Consider the following 26,397-nt stretch of genomic DNA (forward strand, 5'->3'; position numbering starts at 1 on the left):
GCTCCCGTGACTGGATCCGGGGCAGCCGCGGGGTCAGCGGCACGGCCGGGCTGGGGGGCAGCGCCCTGCACAGCCCCGCACAGCGCCGTACAGCCCCGCACCGCAGCTCGGGGGTCCGCTCCGGGGCGGGAGGAGGGTGCGGGGACCGCGGGCGGCCCGGCGGGGAGCGGGGCGGGCGCGGAGCGGCTCCATCCGGGCACCGCGCGGGGGGCGCGGCCCCATCCGGGTCCCGGCGATGCTGTCGGGGCGCGGCGGGCGGGGCCGGGGCGGGAGTCGCGGAGCTCCGGCGGCCGCAGCGGGACAGCCCTGCCCGCGCCCCGCGGCCCCGCCGCCGCACGGTGTCCCGGTGCGGCCCCTGCGCTTCGCCCCGCGGGCCCCGGCGCTGCCCCACCGCCCGCGCCGTCCCGGGCCGCGGCATCGCAGGCAAGTGGCGCGTCCCGCGGGGCGGGGGGAGCGGAGCGCGGGTTCTGCCGGCCCGGGGCCCTGGGATGCTGCGGGGCTGCGGCGAGCCCAGAGGGGCGGCCCCGGAGGGCGCCGGGCCTGGCGAGCCCCACGGGGCACGGCTGGGCCTGTCCCTCCCGCCCCGGCTGCGCCGCTGCCCCGTCACGCGTGGCTGTCGCCCTTATAGGAGCTGACAGCTCTTCGCTATCGGCTTTAGATGCTCCTACCTCGTAATTCGCGTCTGCGTAAGCTAAGCTGCCTTTGCCCCACAGTCAGCGCGCTTTTCAAGCAGGCAGATTCTCGCAGTCAAAATGTATGAGCGGGTATGTGATTCATAGTCTGGTGTCTGCTTCGCTGCCGTCGGGCATCACTCCGTGTATGACTTGGGAAGTGTTCTCCTGGCATTCCAGTGTTCTGGCATTCCAGTTGAAGCGCTTATTTTCAGATGTCTGGGGGCTGTGTTGTCAGAGCTGTGCTGTAGCACAGGCCTGTTTTGTTATCACCCTAATTCGGTGTGATGGTTTTAGTCTTTGTGCTCAATGAACCGGAAGACATTATTTATAATCTTCAGTTTAATTTTGAGAGAAGTGGGAGAATGCAGTTTCTTGTGGAATGATGTATATATGGTTTTGAAGTATTTGAAGACATTTTGAAGCATTGTCTTTAAAATTTCAGTGCATTTTTTCCTTAAATGATCGGCTTTTTCAAAGCTTAGTTCAGTCAGTTTTCAACGGAGTTTGATTTACCATTGTTAATACAGCAGTTAAGAGCTTAAGTTAGAACCTATAGTTCTGTGAATACTTTGTACTTTATATGGGTTTTTTTCATATGTACCTGAAACTTGTACTGTAAGACATTTTATTTCTTAGGAAAACTCATGGCAAACTGTAGAAGTCATAGAAGTTAACAAAGGTCACCTTACAGAACTCAATTATTATACTATGGAACGGCAATGTAAAGATGTTGACTTACCTATCAAGACATAGACTGTTTCAGAGCAGTCAAGGCTGTAATTGATGGTTGGAATATAGTGGTTTTTTCTCTTTTCTTAATACCGGTGAGCCACTGAGGAGCTTAGTTCAGATATTTTTGTTATAAAATGCCTAGTCTGTGACTTAAGGCTTTTCACATTGTGGCTTGCATCCCAGTAGCTCAAAAATTGGAAGTGCTTATGGAGATAGAACATCATTGATAAATCCTCCATGAGTGTTTGAAATTTGAGTTCCCTGCTGCCGCTCAGCAGGTGAAGAGTAGGGTTGTGGTGGAACATAAGTTAAGTGAATATTTGCCTTTATCCATCTGTAGGGCTGAGAGTTGTCTGTTATACAGGTGTTAAAGGAGAAAATAAGCTTGGGGTCCGGGTAGAGGAGAGGGGCTGGTCCAAGGGATGGAATAACTTGGAGAACTTGTGAGGTTAAAATATAAAAGAGGGCTAGAAATGGTCAACATGACTTGAATAGCTCAGCTGTAAGTGCTTTTCCAGTAGTTCCTGGCAAAGTATCAGTTTGATGCTTTTCGTGTGACTGTTTAGTAGTGTTATGAATAGCAGATTTTAAAGGCAATTGTGAAAGAATTTACAGTTTGTGTTAGTATCTAAATCATTATGTTGGTTTGAAACTGTAAGGCCCTGAGGCAGCAAGAAGCCATTTGAGACAAATTCATTCTGTGTCCTAGAATTCATATCAGAAAGCTTTAACAACTTTAGTAAAGGTTTTGGACGACTTGTGGGCATTTTTAATGGGGTAAGTGCTGCAGGTAATTCCTGTGATGAAACACTGTGTTCCATCTGAGAGGACAACTTGGAAAGCCAAGTGAAAACAAAGCTTTACAAAAGGTGGAAGTTGTAACAGCATCTGGTTCTGTAGCTCATAGTACATTCCTGAGAAGCCAAATTAAAGAGCTAATGGCAGAAAAACTAGGAGTAGCTTTAGAAAGGCAAGGAGTGTACATTTGCAACTATATTTTCTATTACAGGTGTGTGTCAGAACCCTGTGAGTGTAGGCACATCTCTTTTCACTGCTGAGTCTATGAATAGCCTAGTCCATACAAAAATGAATATAAAATTATCCTTTATTAACATGCATAGGTTAGGTTACTTACACAGTGTAATAGAGTGCAGCAGAGGTATTTTTTCTCTGGTGGTTGGCTCTAAACTTCTTTAACAGAATGCAGTTGAAATCACACTGCATATTTACATGTGGCAATGGAGAAGTGAACTGTTTGCCTTTCAGGATGATACCTTTGATGGAAATACTGATCTTGTGTCACAGTATTTTATAAATAAATCTAGATTTCAAATCAGATAAATACCATTTTTCTTTTGAGAAATAGTATAATTTTTAGCTTTGTTCTCATTCTCAGGGTGGTGGTGATGGCAGCTGATTTGTGTTGGTGACCAGAAAACTTAAGTGTATGAGGAGCAGTGAGACTCTCCAAGTGAAAATTAAAATAAAGTTGCCATATGAGACGGAACCTGTGTACAAATGGATAAATATATGAAAAAACTCCAAAATATTCCAAGTAATGCTTATATTTCTTAATAGAATCAGCAAAATGAGATGTTTCTTTTAACTGAAAACATGTTTCTTCCAGTTCATTTTGAGTCTTGATAATCCATAGGGGTCTGAAAAGAGTTTTATCATTTGTCTCATGTTAGTGTAGTAGTATTTATTTTAGCAGGGGTATGAAAGATACAGCAAGAAGTTATTCAGTATTTTGTATATATGGAGATCTCATTATTCGTGCATGATCCTTTATGCCTTTTATTTGTCATTCAAGATAATGGCAATTTTTGGCATTCATGTGCTGGTTTTTTCCTCATAAATAAACTAATAGATGCTGACTATGACTTCAGAATTTTTGTTTGGGTTTTGTATGTTTATTATGAAACATTACTTACTGTTTAATGAAATCAACTAGTTGAAATGTATTGAAATAAACGTAACTAGACATTAAAAGGCCCTGATGTGGGATTCATGCATTGAGAACACCACCCTTGTTATTTTCAGTGTATTTGCAGCTTCTAATGGCAGTGAAACAGTTGACTTAACCATGATGTGTATTTAAATAGGTTTAGCAGGAACCATATGTATTTTAAGCACTAGGAAATGTAGCTGAGCACTGATACTCTGAATGATACGAGAGATATTTTTTAGTTACTGTCTAACTAAAACCTGCTTTTTTAAACCAGATGTCAGCATAGAGCTTCTATGATTTTAGCAGTTTGTAGAATGTAATGGGAGCACTGATGATTATTTATTTCTGCATGCAGATCAGTGCAGATGTGCAAAACCAGGAAAGGTGCCTTTCTAATCAATTACAGAGAAAGGGAAATTCTGTGTACAAAGAGGAAGTAGGGAAGTTGTTTGTAAATCCAAGTGTTGCTTGCCTAAAAAACCTGTGTTAGTCACATCTATTTGTTCTGGCTTATCCTCCCAAATGAGGCAGAATGGCTTTTATTTATCTTCAGTATCTGAATAAGCATTCAAAAGTAGATATTTGTAATACTTAAAAATTGTTTAGTAACTCTCTTGAAAATGTCATTTGTGTGTCCTTAGGCTTCAGTTTCTGTGTATTTTAAGACCTCTGTGCAGTTGGATGGAGTGGATTATTTGTGCTGCCTTTTTTTAATAGTACCTCTTGGTGCTATGTAATGTCTTGTTATTGTTTGGTGAGAACTGAGAAAACTAAATTTTTTGTTGTGCTATTAATGTTTTGGAGATAGTGATGATGATGAATTTTCTTACTCTTACCCTGCTGACTTCATTTCACCTGCATTTACTTCATTTTAAATGTCATGTCGTGAACCATTGACCATACTGGGGATTCTCCAAGTAGAAGAAGGGATGTTGCCTACAAATGTTACAGCTGAACTGTCTTGCAATTCAGGAATGTATGAATATAAACACCTGAAAGATTGTGAATTTTTCTGCTATAGAGCAGTACAGAATTTGTTGTCTTGTGGTTTCTTGGATCTCAGTTGGAACAGAAGACTATTTGAGCGTGTAACAAAGATAAGTTGTTCTTGAGCTACTCAGTTGTTACAAAGCTGTTGTCTGAGCCTCACTGAAACCCACCATATATGAATCCTCATGAAGTCTTCTGACTAAACAGCTTTTCAATGTTTAGTTCTTTATTTTAATGTCATTTTTCTCCAGTTGGTCAGTATTAGCAAATATTCAGCAAAATAGAGTAGGAGAAGGCCTGAGTTTTGAGCAATTTAGTCTGCAATCCAAGAATCTACCAGTAAAGAAAGTGATGTATTGTTGGCAAAAGGCTTTAGCACCAGACAGGTTCTTTGTGCACCACTTACTGGGGTTAAGTAGTTTCTAAGTTTGTTTGAAGGAAATAAGTTTGTCACTGTTGTAACTTAGAGATTTTTTTTGTTTCTTTCCCCCCAAAGATGTGTATTATTGCACACTTGGAGCGTACTCCAATTTAATTTATGAAGGAAAAGTTACAATTGTGCAGACGAGATATTTTTGCTTTGCTAAAAAACGATAAAAGAGTTTTCACAGTAATTCTTAATAAAATTTATTATTCTTTCAACAGACCTCTTGGAAGTCTAAACCATGGAGGATGAGGAGAGCCAGGTGCTTGTCCCGAGCGAGCAGCAGGTGCCCAGCCCCGAAGGTGGTGACGTGTGGAATGTCACTGACACCAACCGACTGCGGCGCTTCTTGTGCTTCGGCTCAGAGGGTGGTGCTTACCACATCAAGGAGCAGAAACTGGGCTTTGAAAATGCAGAAGCCTTATTAAGACTGATTGAAGAGGGCAGGGGTTGTGAAGTTGTCGAAGAAATAAAAGCCTTTAGTCAGGAGGGCAGAGCAGCAAAGCAGGAGCCGCTGCTTTTTGCCCTCGCGGTTTGCTCACAGTGTTCTGATGCGAAAACAAAACAAGCAGCGTTCAAAGCTGTTCCTGAGGTGTGTTGCATACCAACCCATCTCTTTACTTTCATCCAGTTTAAAAAAGATCTGAAGGAGGGCATGAAATGTGGCATGTGGGGCCGTGCACTGAGGAAAGCTGTTGCAGATTGGTACAATGGAAAGAATGGCCTGGCTCTTGCGTTAGCAGTTACAAAATATAAGCAAAGAAGTGGTTGGTCTCATAAAGATCTTCTGAGGTTGTCCCACCTAAAACCTGCCAGTGAAGGTAATAAATTTTTATTTACCTGAAAATTCTGTCTTTTAAACCTTCTATATTTACTGTAGAACTATTTTGGAAACCCAAGTACCACTGTAGATGAATTCTTGGGGAGGATATCCTGTAAATTACATCTTAAAAATGTGAATGTTTGTATCAGAAATTGACCTGTTTATCTTCAAGATAAACAGAGTTTGTTCCTTTTAATTCTGTATGTCAAGAGAAGATAAAATAACACAATTCCCTCATTTTGTTCTTACATGCCTACAAATGATGAAATAACACTTTTTGGTTATTTGGTAAGATCTGTTGATTTCAAATCATAGAATGGTCTGAGTTGGAGGGACATTCAAGCTCACCTAGTTCCAACCCCCTGCCATGGGCAGGGACACCTTTCACTAAAGCAGGTTGCCCAAAGCCCCATTCAGCCTGGCCTTGAACACTTTCAGGGATGGCACATCTACAGCTTCTCTGAGCAAAGGTACTAGGCTCTTTACTTCTAAGGAGAATAATACAGATTAAAAACACTGCTCTAAATTGTGTGTCTGACCATTTTAATAGGTGTTTGGCAGGTCTGGGAATGAAACCTGCTGCCTCATTTACTTGCTAGAATGATAAATGCCAGTATATAGTTGGTAATCCTGCTGAAAAAAATGTTTCCTTCAATAGGAATTGCTATAGTCACTAAATACATTACCAAGGGATGGAAAGATGTCCAAGAAGCTTATAAAGAGAAAGCAGTTTCTGCTGAGACTGAAAAGCTCTTAAAGTATCTGGAGGCTGTGGAGAAAGTAAAACGCACAAAAGATGAATTGGAAGTTATTCATTTGATAGAGGAATATGGTCTAGTTAGAGAGCATCTCCTGACAAACCACCTGAAATCTAAAGAGGTAGGTAAACTTCATTAGCTTTGAATTCTCTTCAGGGTAATGCTTTTCAGAGTCTTAAGTCTAGATTTCTGTAAGAAGTAGCCATTATACTGGTTTTCAAGTTGTTAGTCCAAGTAGCTAATTTAAAATAATTAAGATTTATGTCTAATTTGTACATTTATTTTAAAATACACTTATTCAATATACAGATGTCCATTCTTGTAGTCTGGGAATCTCATCATTTTGTTTTTCCTTTCTCTTTCTTTGACCACAGGTTTGGAAGGCATTGCTGAAGGAAATGTCCATTTCTGTACTGTTAAGAAATTTAGGAAAGCTGACCGCAAATTCAGTGCTTGAACCGCGAGGTTCAGAAGTGGCAATAGTATGTGAAAAACTGAGAAATGAGAAACTGTTAAAAAAGGTAGGAACGTTTTCATAATCGGTGCAAGCATTAGTGGGTTTTAATCTCTTCCTTTACTGTATTTCTTCAGCCAACTTCTTTACAAAATAAAAGTGATGTTCTTGGGAGGAACTGTGTAGTTTATTCTTTTAAAAAACTGCAGTGGAATGCCTGCACCTTTATTTTAAAACTCCTATTTATGATTTCTCATTTGATTGCCTCCTCCATTCAGAAACTTCTTGATAAATAAAATATATTAGAAGCTGGGATCTTTTCTTAAATGAGGGCCAGGGCAAGGTTTGTCTCTGGGGCTCATCCATTCCTTTTGAGTCTTGTAATTTAAAATCAATAGAAGCTTAAAAAGGGCGTGAAGTCACTTGTGTAGGATCTACAAAGTGAATGATGAAAGTAGCATAGCAGCTGAGAGGAAAAGGAAACATTTTCCTTTCAGCTTGTTTCACTCTCCATTAAAGAGGTAAGAAAATAAGAGGGAAAAGAGGGTTCCTGAAAGAAAGAAGAAAATTTGCAGAAATGTAGTGAAAGATAGAAAGGACACGTTCCTTTACCAGCAGCTTTGTGAGTTGGGAAGATTAAAATAAGGACACTTAAATTATTCAAGACTAAAGCTGATTTGAGCACAACAACATAGGTCTTTTTTCCCATCTCACTGCTCTTCCCTTTCTCTGTTTTCTCCTTTAATCATACATAGGCACTGGAGAAGGGAGAGCAAAGATGATGGTGCAGTACCTTGATGGAGGAAAGGCAATGGACAGGCATTCAGATTTGCTGAGGTTTGCTGCTGGCAGTGGTTAATGACTGAATGTCCCCTTGAGGAAAAAGATAACAAAATGCTGATAAATCAGTTAAGCAAAGATGTGATTTAGCTTGAAACAGCTACTGATTTGGTTTATGTATGGAAACCAAACCAAAAATGAATGCCGTATTAGTTTCCTTGTCCAGTATTGCTATTTGGGATATAAAACTAGTTTTAAATCTGTTCTTTTCCTAGCTCAGCTCCTTTCCCCTCAGCTGGGCAGGGATTTTCTCTTACTGTAAGCCTGTGGTGGACAATCATAAAGCTGTGAAATTTTACCAAAATTCTGGTGATGGCATAACATCTAGTGTTAGTTGGAGGATTCTGGAAAGGGAATGAGGTCCATTATCAGTAACTGACAAGTACCTGTTTGTACAAGCTGTGTAAAGACTGCTTGAACTCTTCAAATTTAACAGAAGTAATCAATACACTAAGCCAGAGATTTTTATTTTAGGACCTTATTTTCATGTTCATTTTGTTACTATTTGTTGGGGGGTTTTGAGGTCAGATTTTCAAAAACCTGGTTTTGGTTTTTTTGCCTGTAGGGTAGAATACATCCATTGCACATTTTGGTTGCGTTAGAAACATATAAAGCTGGACATGGAAGCAGAGGAAAGCTTTGGTGGCGTCCTGATGAAGACATTTTAGAAGCTTTAAATGCCTCATTTTACAAAGCTTTCAAGGTAATGTAGCACTTCAGTTTGTTAAGCTTTTTAAGAGTTCTCTATTTTCTGAAAGCTTACTAAGAGAAGTGTGGAATGAGTAACAGTGCTGAAACTATGGCAACAGTATTGTCCTAATGTTACTCCAGAAAGATTAAAAAAAAGCCCAGTTCCAGGGTGGAAACCAGAAAAAGGAGTAAGAAATTACTATATTAATTATGTGTACATACTTTTTTTTTTTCCTTTCTTTTCCCTTTAGGCAGTTGAACCAACAGGAAAACGCTTTTTACTTGCAGTTGATGTCAGTGCATCGATGACACAAAAGGTTTTGGGCAGTGTGCTCAATGCCAGCACAGTTGCAGCAGTAATGTGTATGGTGAGGCATTGCATTTCTTTTAATTCTAACTGGTCTTTTGATGCGAAGGTGCTCTAAAGCTGGTTAGAAATCAGAAGAAAACTTATATATAATATTTTTTGGGTACAGAAGGTGAAAGTAGATTAGTTCCTTAAAGTTACTAGCAACTATATCCAAAAAGATCAGTTTCAAGAAGTTGGTTTCCAGTATAAATCAAAGTGATCAGGGCAGCTTTTTCACTTAGTTGAAAATACATTTTAATTTTTTTCAGACGCATTCATAGAATAGTGCAGATTGGATTAAGAAATTTTGGGATAGATCTTGTGTGCAGTTGAGTTATCCGTGTGGCCTTTATTCAAAATCACTTTCCCTCAGTTTGGTATTCTAAAGCTGCTGTGTTGTATTGTAAAGGAGTTGAACTTTTGTTGGTGTTTATAAACACTCAGTGTTTTATTTGCACTATTATTACAGAATATTTGAAGTGTAGAGTGAATGGTTGGTGCACATGAGGAGCCCTGGTGACTTAAATACAAAAATGTTACTTAAATACAACATCAAGTTCTCTGTTTGGTAGGGAATGGCATGATTCAGACATTAAAATTCAGAGTAACATAACTGAATTATTTGTCTTCCTCTTTCTCAGGTTGTAGCACGTACTGAGAAGGATTCCATCATTGTTGCCTTTTCACATGAAGTGGTTCCTTGTCCAGTGATGGCTGATATGACATTACCTCAAGTTTTAGTGAAAATGTATGAAGTATGTAAAAAAAAAAAAGTCTCAGCAGTTACACTGTATTTCTTTTGTCATCAGTTCTATTACTTTGTTTAGTTTGCATCTCTACAGTAAAACATTGTAATTTTTGTCGCTTTTATTTAGAGAAAGTCCAGAAAATGTCAATATTTCAGTTACTAAATTTCAGATATTAGACATTTCAATTTAGGATGGCAGTGCTAGGTCACAATGACTTAGCTTGAAAAGAATATTAAAAAAAAAATACAAACTCTCAACTGAAAAAAAAACCCTGGTCAAAACTAAGATGATTAAGTTTAACAAAAAGCCCCTGCATGTGGTAAAATGTGAAGCTTACGTAAAAGGTAATTTTCCCATAATTTAGTAATTTCTGTATTAATGTGTTCCATGTATATGTTTTTTTCTCTCAAGATTCCAGTGGGTAGCACTGATTGTTCCCTTCCAATGATATGGGCTCAGAAAACTCAGACAGCTGTTGATGTCTTCATTGTATTTACTGATAATGAGACCTTTGCTGGGAACACTCCTCCTGCAACAGCCCTTAGAGAGTACAGAGAGGTAACTGTGCTTCTGACTGCTTATGGTTAATGAATGCAGTACAAAATAAGTACCAGTTCTAAAAATATTTTAGAGACAGAAATAGATGTTGATTTTTTGTACTAAATAATTACATATTGTTCAAAACTTACCAGTTCTGGAGTTAGGTAGGATTAGTGCACATATTGCATTAATTGTGCATATCTAAAACCACAGAAATGGTAAAAGGATTTATAATTAGCCCGCCCTACTTGGTGTACTGCAAAATCCATGAAATTTTGTTTGGTATTCGGGGAGTATATTAATTTCTGCCTTCAGTATGCAATTGATTAAATACATTTTTTGTAGTTCTTACAGAATGATTTTTGGCTCACAGAATTAAATTTACCTTTGATGTCTGCAGTAGATACCAAAAAATTTAAATGAAGCAATGAAGATAAGCCTGTAGGGGAGTGTCAATAGAATGAGGTGACAGTTCTGAAGAGAGCCTATTAGGTTTTAAAGGGAACTACTCCAAACTTCGTAATTTTAAAATACAACAAAGAAAAATAACCTCTCCAAGCACATTGCTATTAGAAACTCAGGAAATGATCTTTTATACTCTAAAGAAATTATTTTTTAAATACAAAAATACTTTTTGGTAAATATGTGTGTATGGACTTCAATCATACAGTTTCCACTCAGTTGAAATTAATAACACAAGTCTTTAACTTGTCCACTATGTTTTAGTTTTCTTAGATGAGACTAGCTCCTATTCTTAAAGCTGTTCTGTAAACAGAGTTCCTGCACTCTGGCCTTCATGCCACTTGCTTTGCTTTACCTTAGAGGTTACTTACCTGCAAATTCAGCTCATTTAGCAGAATTGTCCAGACCACAGTTGTTGCATTTATTCAACCAACATTTGTAAATCCTTTCCTTAGATAAAAATACACTCTTTGACTCTATTAGGTAACTTGATAATTATTACTGTGTTGTCTCTAGGAATGAATTGCAGAACAGCAAGTGCAATGTTTGCATTTAAAATAATCTAAATAATCTAAAATTCAATTTTAGTGTTGCAGGAAGGTTATGCTAATGTACCTCATTGCAATTATTTCCATTTATCTAAATATGCCTACTGCAGGTTAAACACACTGTTAACAGGCAGTCTGGAGCTGTGATTGTGACGTGTCTCTTCTACAGCATGGCTATTCAGGCAGTGGTTTGTGCAAGCAAGATTTGACCCTCTGGCATGTTTAACTATATGTGTGTGTTCTGACATGTTCTACTTCATATGTGTTTTCTGACTACTTTTTTTCTGTTCTTCCTCTAGAAAATGGGTATTCCTGCTAAACTGATCATTTGTGGAATGACCTCAAATGGTTTTACGATCGCGGATCCAGACGACAGAGGAATGCTGGATGTTTGTGGCTTTGATACAGGAGCTTTGGAGGTCATCCGAAACTTCACTTTGGATTTGATTTAGTTTTTCTAGGCATTTGCTCTTCCCAGTGAGTCCATTGCTGGCAACAGGCTTCACCCTGGGAACTCGTAGCCAAATATACTTTATTAGAATATGGCATATTAGGTACATATCAGAAAGTTATGTGGGGTGGTGGCAGTTCAAGCGTCTATGACTAGAGCTTCTCACTAAGGTGTTTGTAAGGTTGAACATAACTATGGTCTCATGCAAGTCTAACAAATTAGGAGAAACTCAGCACTTGCATCTCTAGTGTCAAATGTACTGTCTGTCGTAGCCAGTGGGGTTGGCACCACATGTCACCACCATCACACCTGGACCTGGCGCTGTACAGGAACGCCCTGCACAGTTCAGACACTCCTGGTCATGCCTGTCAGTTTAATCAGGTCGCCCTTCAGAATCCTTCAGCACAGCTAGCAACCCCATACCACATCTTTTGGGAAAGGCATCTTGACTCCTGAACCACATTCCTTGACTCCTGAACCACATTCCTTCACTCCAGCATGCTTATTTATTTTTCCCAAGGCAGTATGTTTCTTCCTATACACACACTCAAGACTTTTCTTGGACTTATTCCTGGATGAGCCTGGGCACCATGTGAGCTGGAGTTTGATAGAGCATCATCCCTTGAGTGATACCCACAGTAACTGTGTGTGCTCTGAATCCTGGGGCCCATCAACAGCCAGTCTGTATCTACTTCAGGGAGTAAATGGGACCTCTGTTATAACCAGATGACGGCAAGGACACAGTGTACTGTACAAACCCTTGACCAACTAGATTCAGCAAGGTCTGCCTGGCCAGTCTGGCCTGCACCACATGCATCACCCTGTCCCTATTGTCCTCAAGTTCCACAGCATCCACTGCCTTGAAGAGAAGGGTGGTTTTGCCTGGGCCTATGGAATACACCACCACAGCAAACATTTCCATGTCATCATGCTGGACCCTGTGCTTGCTGTCCACTGCTGCTGGAGTCAGCCCAAACACCAGCGTGTCCAAGTCCAGCTCCTCATTAGGGTAACTGAAGAGGGCCACAATGTTGACCACCTTCTCGTGGACTGGGGAGTTGTGCTGCAGGCACTCCCACTGCAGGCCCAGCACCTGCTGAGGACACGCTGCTTTCACCAGCTGCAGAAACAGTGGGTTGTATTCCCACCAGATGGCCAGCTTCTTGACCCCAAGAAGCAGCAGTAGCAGAGACCAGTGGTGCCAAGGAAGGCTTGGACTTGGTCACCCAGGCCCAAGACCAGCAGATGGATCACTTCCAGTGCTCTGAGCACCACCTTGAAGTTGAGGGAGTTGAGGAGGGTGTAAAGGAAGCTGTTGAAGCCCCAGGAAGCTAAGGGCAGGCATGAAGGTCACTGCTGCCTGGCTGGCACCTCCAACCACCCTCTTCAGCTCCATGGTTTTACATGTAGTCCTTGTAGTCCTCCCGGTCCAGCAGGTGAGCCTGCAGCTCCAGGGTCAACAGCCTGGACTTTAGGCTGGGCTGGATGGGGAGCATTGGTGCTGTGCCCTGGTGTACCTGCAGGCTCCTCCAGCAGCTACTGCTGGGCAGCACGTGGAAACAGCTCTGCACTGGGTTCCTCTGGCAGACGAAACATTCCACAAGCAGCTGGGAGAAGTCTTGTGATGGCTAGACCTTGTTCTCATAGGAGACTTCAACTTAGAACGTGGCTGCCAGAAATACAACACAGCGGAGGGAAAACAGTGGGAGAGGTTCCTGCAGTGTGTGGAAGAGAACTTCCTGACACAGCTGGTGAGGGAGCCAACCAGGGAAGATGCCCTGCTGGACCTGCTGTCTGAGAACAGAGAAGGACTGGTGTGTGATGTGGTGGTGGGAGACCACCTTGGGCACAGGAATCATGAAATGAGAGAGCTTTTGGTTCTTGAAGTGAGGAAGAGGGTCAGAAAAATCTCTGCCTTGAATTTTCAGAGGGCAGACTTTGACCTGTTTAGGACACTGGTTGACAGAGTCCCTTGGGAAACAATCCTGAAGGAAAAAAATATCCAAAACGGCTGGACATTCTTCAAGACTCCTAAAGGTGTGGGGACAGGCTGTCCCCATGTGCCAGAACATGAGTTGGTGGGGAAGAAGTCTGGCTGGGATTAGCATGGAGCTTTCGCAGGAACTCGGGGGAAAAAGATCTTTGGAAAAAGGAGCAGGCAGCTCACAAGGACTACAGGAGTGTCATTAGGTTGGCCAGGAATAAAGTTAGGCAAAAGCCCAGCTTGAAATTATTTTGGCCACTGGCATAAGAGATAACAAAAAAGGTTTCTATAAATACATTGGCAACAAAAATTGGGCCAAGAAAAATCTCCATCTTTTATTGTATGTAGGTGGGAAACATTGCCACAAAGGATGAGGAAAAGGCTGAGGTACTTAATGTTTTCTTTACCTCAGTACCCAGCCCCTGAGCAGGATGATACAGACTAGGAGCAGAATCAAGTCCCCATTATCCAGGAGGAAACAGTGACCTGCTGCTCCACTTAAACAAGCACAAGTCAATGGGGCTGGATGGAATCCACCCAAGAGTACTGAGGGAGCTCACAGACAAGCTCACCAAGCCACTTTCCATCATTTACCATCAGTCCTGGCTCACCAGGGAGGTCCCAGACTACGGGATTAAGTGGCCAGTGTGACTCCCAGCTAGCAGAATGGCCTGAAGGACTGTCCTGGAAACTACAGGCCTGTCAGCCTGACCTCTGTGCCAGGGAAGAGATCATCTTGGTCACACAGCACATGCAGGACACCCAGGGGATCAGGCCCAGCCAGCATGGATTTATGAAGGGCAGGTTCTGCTCCACCTGGTGGTGAATGGAGTCACATCCAGCTGGTGGCCAGACACTTGGGGTGTCCTCCAGGGATCAGTGTGGGGGCCAGTCCTGTTTAGTATCTTTACTGATGATCTGGATGGGGGGATCGAGTGCACCCTCAGCTGGTTTGCATATGACGTGAAGTTGGGCAGGAGGGTTGATCTCCCGGAGGACAGGAAGGCTCTGCAGAGGGATCTAGACAGGCTGGATTGATGGGGCCAGGACTCCTATATGAAGTTGAACAAGTCCAAGTGCTGAGTCCTGCGCTTGGGTCACAACCACCCCATGCAGCATTCCAAGCTTGGGGAAGAATGTCTGGAAAAGCTGCCCAGTGGGAAAGGACCTGGAAGTGCCAGTGGCATCCTGGCCTTTATCAGCCATAGCATGGCCAGGAGGAGCAGGATAATGATTGTCCCTCTGTGCTCAGCACTGAGGGGGGCACACTGCAACTCCTGTGTCCAGGGAAGCATTGGAACAGGCTGGCCAGAGAAGTGGTGGAATCATCATCTGTGGAAGTGTTCAAGAAACTCGTGGATGTGGTGCCTAGGGGTGTAGCTTAGTGGTAGATGTGGCAGTGTTAGGCTGAAGGTTGGACTCGGTGATTTTAGAGATCTTTTCCAACCTTGATGGTTCTATAAAAGCAAAGCAGATGAGAAATCTCTTTTCTCCTTTTTCCTGTTGCACACAATTCAAAATAACAGTGGGAAGTTTGCTAAAAGTGGCTACAGGGTATACATAATTTAATTTCTCTTATAATAGATTATAAATACTGAGAGAGTTTTAATTTCCCCCTCCCCTGTTGCTGTGGAATGCTTGTTTGCAAGAATAAATTGATGAATTACTTTTAGAATGGGGCTGGAAAATAATGGGTTTAGTATTTTTAATAATGCCAGTTTAACAGCAACTTTGTTGAGAGGGACTTTTCTTTGGGCTTTTTTAAATCTTCGTATTTTAAACATTATTAAGGTTCAACGGTTTCCATGGTTACAGTTAAAACCTACAAAAGAAGTATTTTCTGGTACATACTGAGACCATGTGACTGTGATACAGTATAAAAGTTACCCAGGGAAATCTTATACTGGTAAAACTGAAAGTGGAAAAGCTCATGCCAATCTATCTATCAGGAGAAAATATCTCTTTAGATAAATTGAGGGGCAATTTCTGCACGATACCGTTTCAGAAACACTATTTTAGAATAAATACGCTTTACAGGAAGTTTTAAAAACTCTTTTTAGTAGAAAAAGACCATGGAAATGAATGGGATGCCACATTCAGTCCATGTTACAGCTTCAGGAAGCATCAGCACACCTTCAGCAAGAGATCAACAAGCGCATGTGTCTTGGCCTGCTCTCCAAAGCTGAGTGGGAAAAACCAGAAACCATAAGCTACTTTTTTTTCCTTTGTTTTTTTTCCAAAAGAATGTATTCACTGATACAGGAACAATCTTCCTAACAGGAGAGGATTTCATTTTTTAACATACTTTTGTAGATTAGTGCTACTTCTGGTTTCATAAACTAATTCAAGCTAACATATTTCAAAACTACCTCCAGTTTATAGTGACCAATTCTTAAAAACTTTTATGAACTGTACAGTTGCATCCTTCATGTTCATAAAATTTTGTGGAGGAAGTGATTGAAACTGGATTCTACTTTATTTTTAGTCTGATAGTAAGAATGTGAGTGAACAAGGAGAAAACTAGTGAGTATCTTACCACTTTGGAACAGGAATTGGTAGCTATTCATGTGTATATGTATTTAATTCTCTGTGTGTTTTATATGTGTGTATTGGGGGAAGTTAAAAGATCTCTTTAGTAGATCAGTCTTAAAAGATTAAAAAGGTTTTTTAGTGATGCTTTTACAACTTCCTCTAAAACATATGTATGTCAGCCTCTTTTATGCTAATGCTGGCTGTTGTAAACAGTGACTTTGATGTTAATTTGAAAATAATTATGGTTTATAAAAATAACGCATTTACCCATTGTGGTAAATAACATGTAAGACCATATTTTTCTGCCTAAAACCTAAGCTTTTAAATGTAAAATTGAAGTTCCTATTATACTTTTGATACGTGTAACACTTTTGGTTTTGCCTCATATGTATTAAATTCAAAGCTCGCATTCTGTAGCGCGGGTATCTTTTGGTGCTAAAATGAAATGTTTCATGTTACTGAAGGTATTCTGCTACTCACATTCTCCCTCAATGAATAAACCAAACCAGTGAGGGAAGCCTTTTCTGACATTAAAACCAGGGCTTAAAGAACTGATGGTAGGAGTGTTACCTTTCAGTGAACATAAATGTAGTTATTTCTGAATTACCACTGCTCTTACAATACAGCTCTGATAGAAAGCTTGGAAAATATAGGACTGCCACCAGCTCATCAGGTGATATTGAGAAAAATCTGTTGCTAAAAAAGCTGAGACATACCACTTTGAGTTTGAAAATTAGCCATTTCTTGTGAAAAATTGCAAATCATTTTTAGCGTCTAAACAAAACACCGTACGAATAGAGGGAGTAAATTCATTTGCTCAATATATGTTAATAATTATTTCAAGTAAATGCACTGATGTTTTGGGGTTGGTTTTGGTAGTAATGTGTTTTAAATTACACAATAGTCAAACATCTGATAAGGTAAGGTGTTTCCTCTAAGCTAGAGATGTTGAAAATAACTGATAGATGAGTATCTTTTGCAAGTACTTTTTCTTACTTGAAGTAGTATTTGTGAAGTAATAGGAAATATTTTGGACTAATTATAAAATGAAAACTTTAACAGGTGTTTCAAGTAATTTTCAGATAAACTTACTGCAAATGAAAGAATAGTTACTAACAGACTGAATGAACAGTTATAGTGGTGTTGCATCTTTGAAAGCAGTCCAGTTTAAATACATTCCTTGAATTAGAGTGTGTAAATGAGGATGAACTTTTCAGTAGAACTCATAGAAATTGTAGCTCCCTTTATTGACACTGGATAGCTCTGACCCATGATAAAAGATAGTCATCCCTGCTGGGGTACATAATACACTCCTAAACATTTATAGTATCTCTGTACAAAAAATAAATATTGGTAGAAATAGAATATTCTAAGTCATTTGGTTACATGTACAACTCGCACTGGTGAGACCACATCATCATCATCTGCTCCCCCCTTAAGATCTGCACAGGAGGGAAAACTGAAGTAAATGCTGAGAACTGATACTTTATAGTGTGACCTTTGTTCCTATGGTTTTCTTTCTGGGTTTGTTATTAGCTTCCAGTAAAGGGCATAGAAGAATCATGCTGCATATTCCTTTACCATGGACTAGTTCTTTATCTGCCCATACACTGAATCTTAGGGGACAGTGTGCCTCATATGCTGTGACATAAATCTGTCCTGGTTTCAGTCTTTAGCTATTAAACTGATAATTTTCAAAGGAGTATCTAGACATGTAAAGAGGCAATAATTACTGTAATGCTTCAAAAATAATAAAAAAGTGAGCTAAGACAGAATTGCTAAACTTAAGCATTAGTTCAGTGTATAATAAATGACCTACCTTGTCACCAAAGAGGAGACACGAACTCTTTGAAATGAATAGTGATGTTTGCATTGGAGAAACACTTTGGCTAAAAAAGCAGAAATGGGGCTATCATTGTGCAATGCAGTTTTTCAGTAAAAACTGAACAGGGAGAAGTTTAAACCTGGTTAGTTTTGTTCAAAATATTGATTAAAAATAAGTCTAAATGCAGAGTGCACCTGTAGAATGGATGAATGCAGGTTTCCTGATACCAGACAGAATTGACAGGTTTCAGTTTGGCTGCTATTTCACTGTGACCCTCTTAACAATTCTGAGGTATTAGACTGTTACGGTTAAGGCTGTAATGGTCAGGCACTTTAGCTTAGAGAAAGAAGAAAGGGTTGTAATGGTTGGAAGCACAGCAGAGGTAAAACATTTTTTTGTAATGCAGAGCTGTAAGGAGCAAATATCAAAGGCCAGGGTTCTTCATGGAAGGGGCACAGTCAAAAATGTGGAGAAGGCAGAAGGCACTCAAGATATTTTAAAAATGATGCAATGCATACATCAGCATTGTGTAATAAATTCAATAATGATATTTTTGCCAAGAAATAGAATTTCATGTCAGGAATTTTAGACCTGGACCAAGGGAGTAGCAGTAGTTTGGGATGCTTGTAGAATTAGATTGCAGGCAAAATATGAGGATGTTACCTACATTTCTCTATGTTTAAAAAAGAGAAGTCTAAAAATAGGTATAGCCCTTAAGTCAGAAGAGCCAGTCTAAATGCCCACTATGTGAAGGCTGCTAATAACTGGCCCTAAAATACTTTGCTGCTTAAAACCACTGTTAAACCTCTTGTTAAATCATAAGGGGGGTTTGTGTTGTTCTTGTTGTTTAACTGGTGCCCATAAATGGGTATGGCTTTAAAAGGCTATTCAACAAAGTACATATTCGTGGCTCAAAAAAACACCAGCAGTTTTGGAAGTGTATTTTAATACTGGCTCTGTCTGTAAAAACACTATGAAAATTCTTCTGCGCATTGTGAAATTCTGTGCTGCTGAACCACATACCTGACTCACAGCTACTGTAGCAGAAGCTTTAGTTTTGGTTCCACTTGATTTTTTTTTCTGTTACCTTTTTGCTTTACCCTTCCTTTTTTCTATTGATGCTGTTTTTTTCTCCTTTCCCATCTACTTGTCACCTCAGGCCTATGCTTGAATCTTTTCTCATGAGCTCTTATCCATTCCTTTTTTAATTTTTGCCTCTTCTTCTGCCTTCTTGCTGTCATTAGCACTTTCCTACTTACTCCAGAACTGGTGTCATAGTATTTATTTTATTTTATTGAAGAATGGATACATTTTTTCTTTAATTATATAAATCTTTTACAAAACATTTACTTTTTTTAACAGATTGTGTAAAACTGTGTAAAAGTGACAAAAGTATACTTTATTTACAAAAATCCAACATCTACCTGTGAATGGCTTTTTTTTATAAAGTAACCTCTTCAATTGGCTTTTCAAATTTAAAGCTTTTTTCCTAGAATTAGTTCAGTGGTTTGAAACTTTTTACTCTGTTACATATTATCAAGTTGCTGTCACATACAGAATTAGGGAAATGTTAAATTAATAATCTCTATAAAAAGACAGCTTCTTTGCAGTGTTGACTAGAGAAAGTCTTCAAAGAACAGGCTGTACAAGTAAACCTAAGCAAAGAATCATTTGTCTTGTGCTTTTAATCTTTTTCTTTACTTTCTCTGAAACTTCATCAGTTTATGGGTTTATTTTCCTATCTGCAGTGGTTTGCAGGTCACAGATATGCTGTAAGCAAGCTGTTCTAAAGATTTTCTTACTGGACTGGTAGAGATTTCATCTTACCATGACGCAGTATTGTGTTCAAATTGCTAAGTAAGAGTTCTGGGGGGAAAGATAAAACACTAATTAGGACACTGTATTATGTGTGTGCTGCTCTGAGATGACATGTTAAGATTAGCTAATTTCAGCAGAAGGTATTGTGTCTAAATATGTGTGCTTACATATTTGGATTTATAATTTTGATACGTAATGTGTGGTTTCTTTAGGTATTTCTGCATTCTGACTTTAAATATATATTTGCATATATATGTGGTATGTTGAGAACTTCTACAAATGCTTCATTAACAAATAATGGATATAAATAGTTGTTTTCCTAATGTTACCAGTAAGAGTTAAGCACAAGTAGTTACCAATAAAATGTCTTTTCATTCTCTTATAAAAGTGCAGTTCTACTCTTTAAAAGAATTCTGTATAAAGCAGTAACAGATGGGCACATTCACAGCTCTGTCTGCTTGGTTAAAAAACTCAGTGTTTGTTTCCAGCTTCTCACACTTCTTAGAAGCACGTGCTTGAAGCTGGATGAGCAGGTATCCATAGCTTTTAATGGATACATTTTAATATTCAGATCCCAGGGCAAGCATATTTTAAGATAAACTGCTTTGTCCTGGAGAAAAAAAAATATGGACATTTTATAATGACTACTCTTGAGTCCCTTATTTTTATTTTTTTTCCTAGAGTAGAACCACACTTTAACTGCCATATCATGTTTAAATAACTTAAACATAATATGGCTTTGTGCCATCCAATAATGAAGGCATTGTCTTGCTGCTACTTTCTGTGAAATTATACACAATTAATGAAAAACTATTTGGATGGGGAGCCTTAATATGGTTAAGAAGAAACAGTTAACCCTTTGGGTGCCGTAAGACATATCTTGATTACTGAAGGGGCACTCACTTGGATCTGCAGGCAGACAGCAAGTTTTCTGCAGCTGGAATAGACTATTGCCTTAAGTGACAATGCCCTGGGACTTCTGAAACTTGGAACTCAAAGGGTTATTTTAGGCTACTGTTTAAAAAACAAGTCCCTGTGCAGGGAACAAAATGAAAAGATCTTTGGAAAATTCCTTTGCATACTATTGTTATTATTTTTACATGATGGGTTTATCAGGTTTCAGGGGCAAAATTATTGGTAAACTACTGAAAATACATAACTGGCCGAAGAATTCTACACAGAGAAAAAGAGTACTTGGTATTAGACAATGGTATGTGCAAAACAAATTGCTTTATTAAGTGTAAATTCAGGGAGAGATGCACATTTGTGTTTATCTTGATGACCTTGCAAAATACAGTAAATGGCAATAAAACTATAATGAGGTCAGTGTGTTTAATTAGCTGATTACACATTAAAGATGCACAGTGCAGACAACTTTATACTAAAGACTTTCAGTAAATTATGCAGTTTCAAACCTGCATCACAAAAATGAAGCTGTCAAATTCAAATTACACTCTGGCAGTCCTGGCTATCTGGAGTTGAAGATAGATGTGATGCTTTTTTTCCCTTGAGGGGAAAAAAGTATTTAGTACATGCAGAGTTGAAAGCAAGGGAAATAACAAGAGTCTAATTCACTAAACCAGTAAAAATTGACTAATGTTTTTATTCTAATGTGTGCACCTTTAGTTATGTAACAGTCCCTTTTACTGAAGAATGGGATAGAATTTTCTACTTGCATATGGATTTCCTTGAAATAACCAAGAGTCTTGGCATTGCCTGTTCTGACTTTGGATGTACATTGTACTGAAACCTTTGAAGTTTAGACTTTTCTTTTAGACATTTAACTGAAAGTTAAAATGGCTAGTAAACTGCATTCTGACTGTAGAATTTAAGTACTGAATAAACTCTATGCATATTAAACCCATTTTACTTGGTCTTGCGTTTTATAATATTGTTGGATTGGTTGAACTGTAGTTTGTAGCTGCACTTTAGTGTCAGTGAGCTGTTTGGCTGCCCTAGAACTCCTGAATGGCACTGTACAGACTAACACTGGGCAGTGCAGAGCAGAGATGAAAGCCATTACATCCCCCTCTAATGCTGCCAGAATCTTCATTCCCTTTTCTGTTCAAGAGGACATACAATTTGGGAGCTCAGTGACCAGGCACTGAGATGTGAGGGACAGACATGCACACACCAGAATCACCACAAACTCGTTCTGCTTCATACTTTCTTCATTACTATTTGACAGAGAAGAATTAATTTAAAGGAGCCATTAAACTGACCATTTATTGAAACAAAGCTAGAAAGCAAATTAATGTGCAGAAAAAAACCCCACATTATTCTTTTGTCTAGACTTCTCTGAAGCAGGATGTAAGAGCCAGGAATGACATCACTGTCTCACACGTAGAGCCCTGAGAGTTACATAATGCTTTTAATGATTGTGATAAAGCTGAAGCAAGGACACCCAAGTAATGTGCTGAGTCCATAAAGTCTGTCAGAGAGTGAACTGTAATTCAGAAGGCCATGGTTGAAATAGTCAGGAGCAGCTCATGCTGTGTATCTCTGTGATCTGCATTTGTCTGAAATTCTGTTTATATAAAGGAATATGAAGGTAAGCTGGATGGCTCCTCAGGAATTGGCTCTTATTTGACACTGATGAACTAAAGGAAGCAGTTTGCCTTCATCATGAAGTTTTTTAGTATCTGTTGCACCTCCAACACAAGTCCCATTGATAAACACTCTTGGGACCTACCAAGGGAACAAAAATTCCATTAGTCACTTCTTGGAAAAAAGATAAAAATCTAAGTAAGCCCATGTGGACTGTAATACACACAATAGTTGTGTTCTAGAGGTATGTATAATACTGTACATTTCCATAACATTCGCAGAGATGGGAAAGTGCAGGCCCCTCAAAAGTGGGATGAAGTCACTGGGTGGGTTGTAGTAAACTGCCATAATTTAGTCAAGTGAGACTACAGAAAAGAAAGAAAATACAAGGCAAGTTCTAAACACAATAGGTTAAATATACAAATGAAAAATTACTTTGATACTTCAATTATTTCAGTGGCAGTATGGAAAAGATGAACTCTGAGGGATAGCCATGGGGATCTAGAGGAAGAGAGGGTACAGAACCCTGCTGCAGTACCTTGTCTTTAATTTAGAAGGTTGTATCCCAAGTTTACTTGTCTCAAAAAGATTAAGAAATTGATACAGACATACCCCAAGAGCAATGTGTGTAGCCCAGTTCTTGCTTGTTACATATAGGAGAATATACTCACGGTTCTGCCACCTGTCATCTGCTCAAGAATGTCCTGGAACTGCCTCCCATTTGTATTCCTGTCCAGTTCCACAGCTGTGTAATGCACGTTCAAACCCTCAAAAAGCTCCTTTGCCATTTTGCAGTATGGGCATGTTGTTTTAGAGAAAATCACCACGCAGTTGTCTGAAATAATGTTCTGTATGTTCAAAGGAAAGTTTCAGTCAATGAGGTTTAAGTCAGTGCTTTTCCAGCAGTATTGAAGAGTCATGAAAACTAATACAGAAGTTAAAAATCTGTCATTATGGTAACATTGAAAACATGTTTGACCTGTACTTGACTACAAAAATTTGAGGTCTGAAAAAACCACATGGGTGCAGCCCAGGAAGATCAGGTTCCAGGGCTGTGGAAAAACTGCCAGCACGATTTACTGAACATAATCAACATTAGAACAGGTTCAACATGCAGAACTATTTACAGTATTTCATTGTATAAATAAGAAAAGGTTTTAAGTATGCATGGCTTTCATAAATGTTGAGAATAAGTAAAAATCACATAAATAATGTTACCTGTATTTGGCTCACAGCAGCATCATTAGACAATCCTACAGAAGCAGACTGACTGTTCCCCATTCTAGAACTGAAAAGCAACTACAATCAGATACTCGAGCTTTCAAGCAAACATCACAATTTGCGGTTCGCAAACTAGAGGTTGGCTGTGTCCTGGATTTTTTAACTGATTCCTCTCTTACACTCAAGTTCACTGCAGCTGCACTACCTGCACCATCCCAGTTCCCAGCGCCTGCGGGGAGAGAACAGAGCGGGGTGTTGGAGCTGCCGAGCAGCCCCGGCGGGGCCGTTCCTCGGCAAACGCTCCGCGCCCCGCGGGGCGGACACGCGTCCCGCCCGCCCGCGGCACCGCCGGCTCCGGGAGGGCACTGGTGGCTCCGGGGGGACCCCGCCGGCTCCGGGGCGCCACCGCCATCCCGCCCGGACCCGCCCCGCGGCCGCTCAATCCGGCCCATCCCTGCCCTTCCTGTCCCCCATCCCGCGGCCGCTCCTCCGCCAGGACACTAACCCGGTCCCGAGCGCTGCCCTGCTCCCGATACAGACCCTGATCCCAGTCCTGATGATCCCTTTCCTTACCCCGATCCCGATCCATCCCCGTCCCAATCCCTATCCTTTTCCCCATCCCCTTCCTAAAGACAATCCCAATCCTGGTCCTGATCCCGATCCCAGACTTCATCCCAGTCCCGATCCCGATCCCAAACCCTCTCCCAATCGCTATTCCGATCCCAATCCCATCCCGCTCCCGCTCCCGCTCCCATCCCGCACTCACGGCCCCCCCCAGGCCGCCCCCGCCGCGCGCAGCGCCCCCCGCAGGGCCATGGCCGGCGGCAGGAAGGGGCGGGGCGGGGGCCTTGCGAGCGGGGCCAGACCGACGTGAGGACTGCGGGCAAGTGCCGCCCCTCAGGGCTGCCCTCGCGCTGCCGGCCCGCCGGGAGCGGCTGCGGGATGGGGGGCGGAAGGGAAGGGATGGGCCGGATTGCCCGGGATGGGGATCAGGAGGGGCAGGGACGGGCCGGATTGCCCGGGATGGGGGGCAGGAGGGGCAGGGAAGGGCCGGATTGCCCGGGATGGGGGGCAGGAAGGGCAGGGATGGGCCGGATTGCCCGGGATGGGGGGCAGGAGGGGCAGGGATGGGCCGGATTGCCCGGGATGGGGATCAGGAGGGGCAGGGATGGGCCAGATTGCCCGGGATGGGGGGCAGGAGGGGCAGGGACGGGCCAGATTGCCCGGTATGGGGGGCAGGAGGGGCAGGGATGGGCCAGATTGCCCGGTATGGGGGGCAGGAGGGGCAGGGACGGGCCAGATTGCCCGGTATGGGGGGCAGGAAGGGCAGGGATGGTCCGGATTGCCCGGTATGGGGGGCAGGAGGGGCAGGGTTGGGGTGGGTGTCCCCGAGGCCCCGGAGCTGCTCCCTTGCGGAGGACTCGCGGCTCTCCTGCCCCGCCGGCTCCCACGGGCGCGGTGTCGGCGGTGCCTTCGCTTTGTCAAACGTAAAACTAATTTTAAATTCTCTTTGTCAGCGTTTCTGCTGCCCGTTTTTCTTCGTGTTTCTTTCCTTGTGTAGCCATTCATTATATATCTTGCTCCTTCTGTACTATATTTCTTGATGCTGATTAATCTTAATGAACTTACCTGTGATGTAAAATATCAAACTTTGTTTTGCAACTTAATTTTGCTTTCCTATAAAACATCAGTATAACCTGTTAGACCACAGCTGTTAAACCAGTCAGAAAATGCAGCTGAAACCTTGTGCCCATGTGATAGACTTTCATTTTACTAAAGGATAACTTGCTTTCTCCTTTCAGGTAAAGACTTTCTAGCCTAATCTCCTGTGATAAAACTGATAATAATAAAAACTAACGTCATGTGAAAACAGTTTCTTTGATGTCTCTTATCAAGTCCTGATTTAGTGATATAAATGCTGGTTAATAATCTCACTGTGATCCCTGAAGCAAACTGTGAGACCTGTTTGGTAAAATCCCATTTAAAACTGATAAGTTAAGAATAAAACCAATTTATCTGTTACATTCAATTCGGCAGAGAACCATCCCTGTTGCATTCCAGCTGCTCCTCAGATTCCATAAGGTCGGCTGGGTTTACGTTCTGAGCAGTGGCCAGTTTGGCACCAAGCAGTGGAAATGCAGAGCCGGAGTGGCACTGGAAAGGGAGGATCTTTAAGGTCCCTTTCATCCCAAACCATTCTATGATTCTGTGCTGGTGATACCCACACTCTCTGCAGGAGCCTGTGTGAACCCTACAATATGAATAATAACATGTTCAGCTGGGAGGTGCCTGCACAGCGCTAAGAGCACAATCCCAAGCAAAAGGTGCCTGCCGCAATTTCCCAAGGAAGCACTTGGAACAGCCAAGTGCTGGAGCCTTACCCGATAGGCATCCCTGGGGGAGGAGGCAGGGACAGCTGCTGACAGTGCCAGGACAGAGCTGGAGTCTCCTCTGACCTTCAGCTGTATTTATATGGTTTTCTTCGAGGGAGGGAAAAAGGTGAAGTTACAGTTGATGTCATTTTTTGTTGAGGTGGAGTTTGACTTCAGTCACGAGCACATGTGGGGTTATTGAAGTGAAGTTTTGTCACCATTTGTGTCATTCCTTTGGCATAGTTCCCGTTACCTGCATTGTTTGTGACAGAGCATGACCACACCACCTCCCTGCTCTGTTCTCTGTTCCATATCTGCATTGATTTTGGCAGGGCATGACCACCTCACTCACCTCTGTGCTGCTCCATCCTTTGTTCCCTGCCTCCCTCAGTGTTCCTGCTCCTCAGGGTGCAGACAGCGTGTCCCTGCTGAACTCCTGCCAGTGCACACGCTGCTTCTCACTGAACTTTGTCAGTGTTCTCCCCAGGTGAAGGCAGCCTTAAACAAAACAGGAAACCAGAACTGCAACACTTCCTTGAAATCTGAAAATAAATCTCTTTGCAGCTGATTCTGCACCACACCATTCCCTGCTCCTTGCGCAGCAGAACTGAAAGGAGTGGCTTTTTGGCGTAATTGTAACACGGTGATTTTGTATCTTGCTGA

The 26,397-nt window shown here is 41.5% G+C and overlaps 2 protein-coding genes across 6 annotated transcripts; one reads left to right on the forward strand and one right to left on the reverse strand.

Annotated features, from left to right (window-relative positions):
• Positions 1-45: 45 nt before the first annotated feature.
• RO60 (Ro60, Y RNA binding protein) lies at positions 46-21,458 on the forward strand. 2 transcript variants are annotated; one of them, XM_071565087.1, is made up of 9 exons: positions 48-423; positions 4,993-5,592; positions 6,253-6,473; positions 6,727-6,873; positions 8,212-8,349; positions 8,588-8,704; positions 9,327-9,440; positions 9,846-9,992; positions 11,284-21,458. In XM_071565087.1, the coding sequence occupies exons 2-9, from the start codon at positions 5,013-5,015 to the stop codon at positions 11,434-11,436; spliced, it is 1,617 nt and encodes a 538-aa protein (XP_071421188.1). In that variant the 5' UTR covers positions 48-423; positions 4,993-5,012; the 3' UTR covers positions 11,437-21,458. The 2 variants fall into 2 exon arrangements, with proteins under 2 accessions (XP_071421189.1, XP_071421188.1); XM_071565088.1 differs by lacking the exon at positions 11,284-21,458 and having other exon boundaries at positions 46-423; positions 9,327-9,433; positions 9,846-9,963.
• GLRX2 (glutaredoxin 2) lies at positions 20,806-25,769 on the reverse strand. Of its 4 annotated transcripts, XM_071565096.1 has the most exons (5): positions 24,129-24,171; positions 23,542-23,591; positions 23,360-23,429; positions 22,813-22,989; positions 20,806-22,282 (listed from the first exon to the last, which is right to left on the reverse strand). In XM_071565096.1, the coding sequence occupies exons 3-5, from the start codon at positions 23,420-23,422 to the stop codon at positions 22,163-22,165; spliced, it is 360 nt and encodes a 119-aa protein (XP_071421197.1). In that variant the 5' UTR covers positions 23,423-23,429; positions 23,542-23,591; positions 24,129-24,171; the 3' UTR covers positions 20,806-22,162. The 4 variants fall into 4 exon arrangements, with proteins under 4 accessions (XP_071421197.1, XP_071421195.1, XP_071421194.1 ...); XM_071565094.1 differs by lacking the exons at positions 23,542-23,591; positions 24,129-24,171 and adding an exon at positions 25,744-25,769; XM_071565093.1 differs by lacking the exon at positions 23,542-23,591 and having other exon boundaries at positions 24,129-24,222.
• Positions 25,770-26,397: the final 628 nt, after the last annotated feature.

This window comes from Pithys albifrons, chromosome 10 (genome assembly GCF_047495875.1).
Source record: "Pithys albifrons albifrons isolate INPA30051 chromosome 10, PitAlb_v1, whole genome shotgun sequence".
NCBI classification, from domain to species: Eukaryota; Metazoa; Chordata; class Aves; order Passeriformes; family Thamnophilidae; genus Pithys; species Pithys albifrons.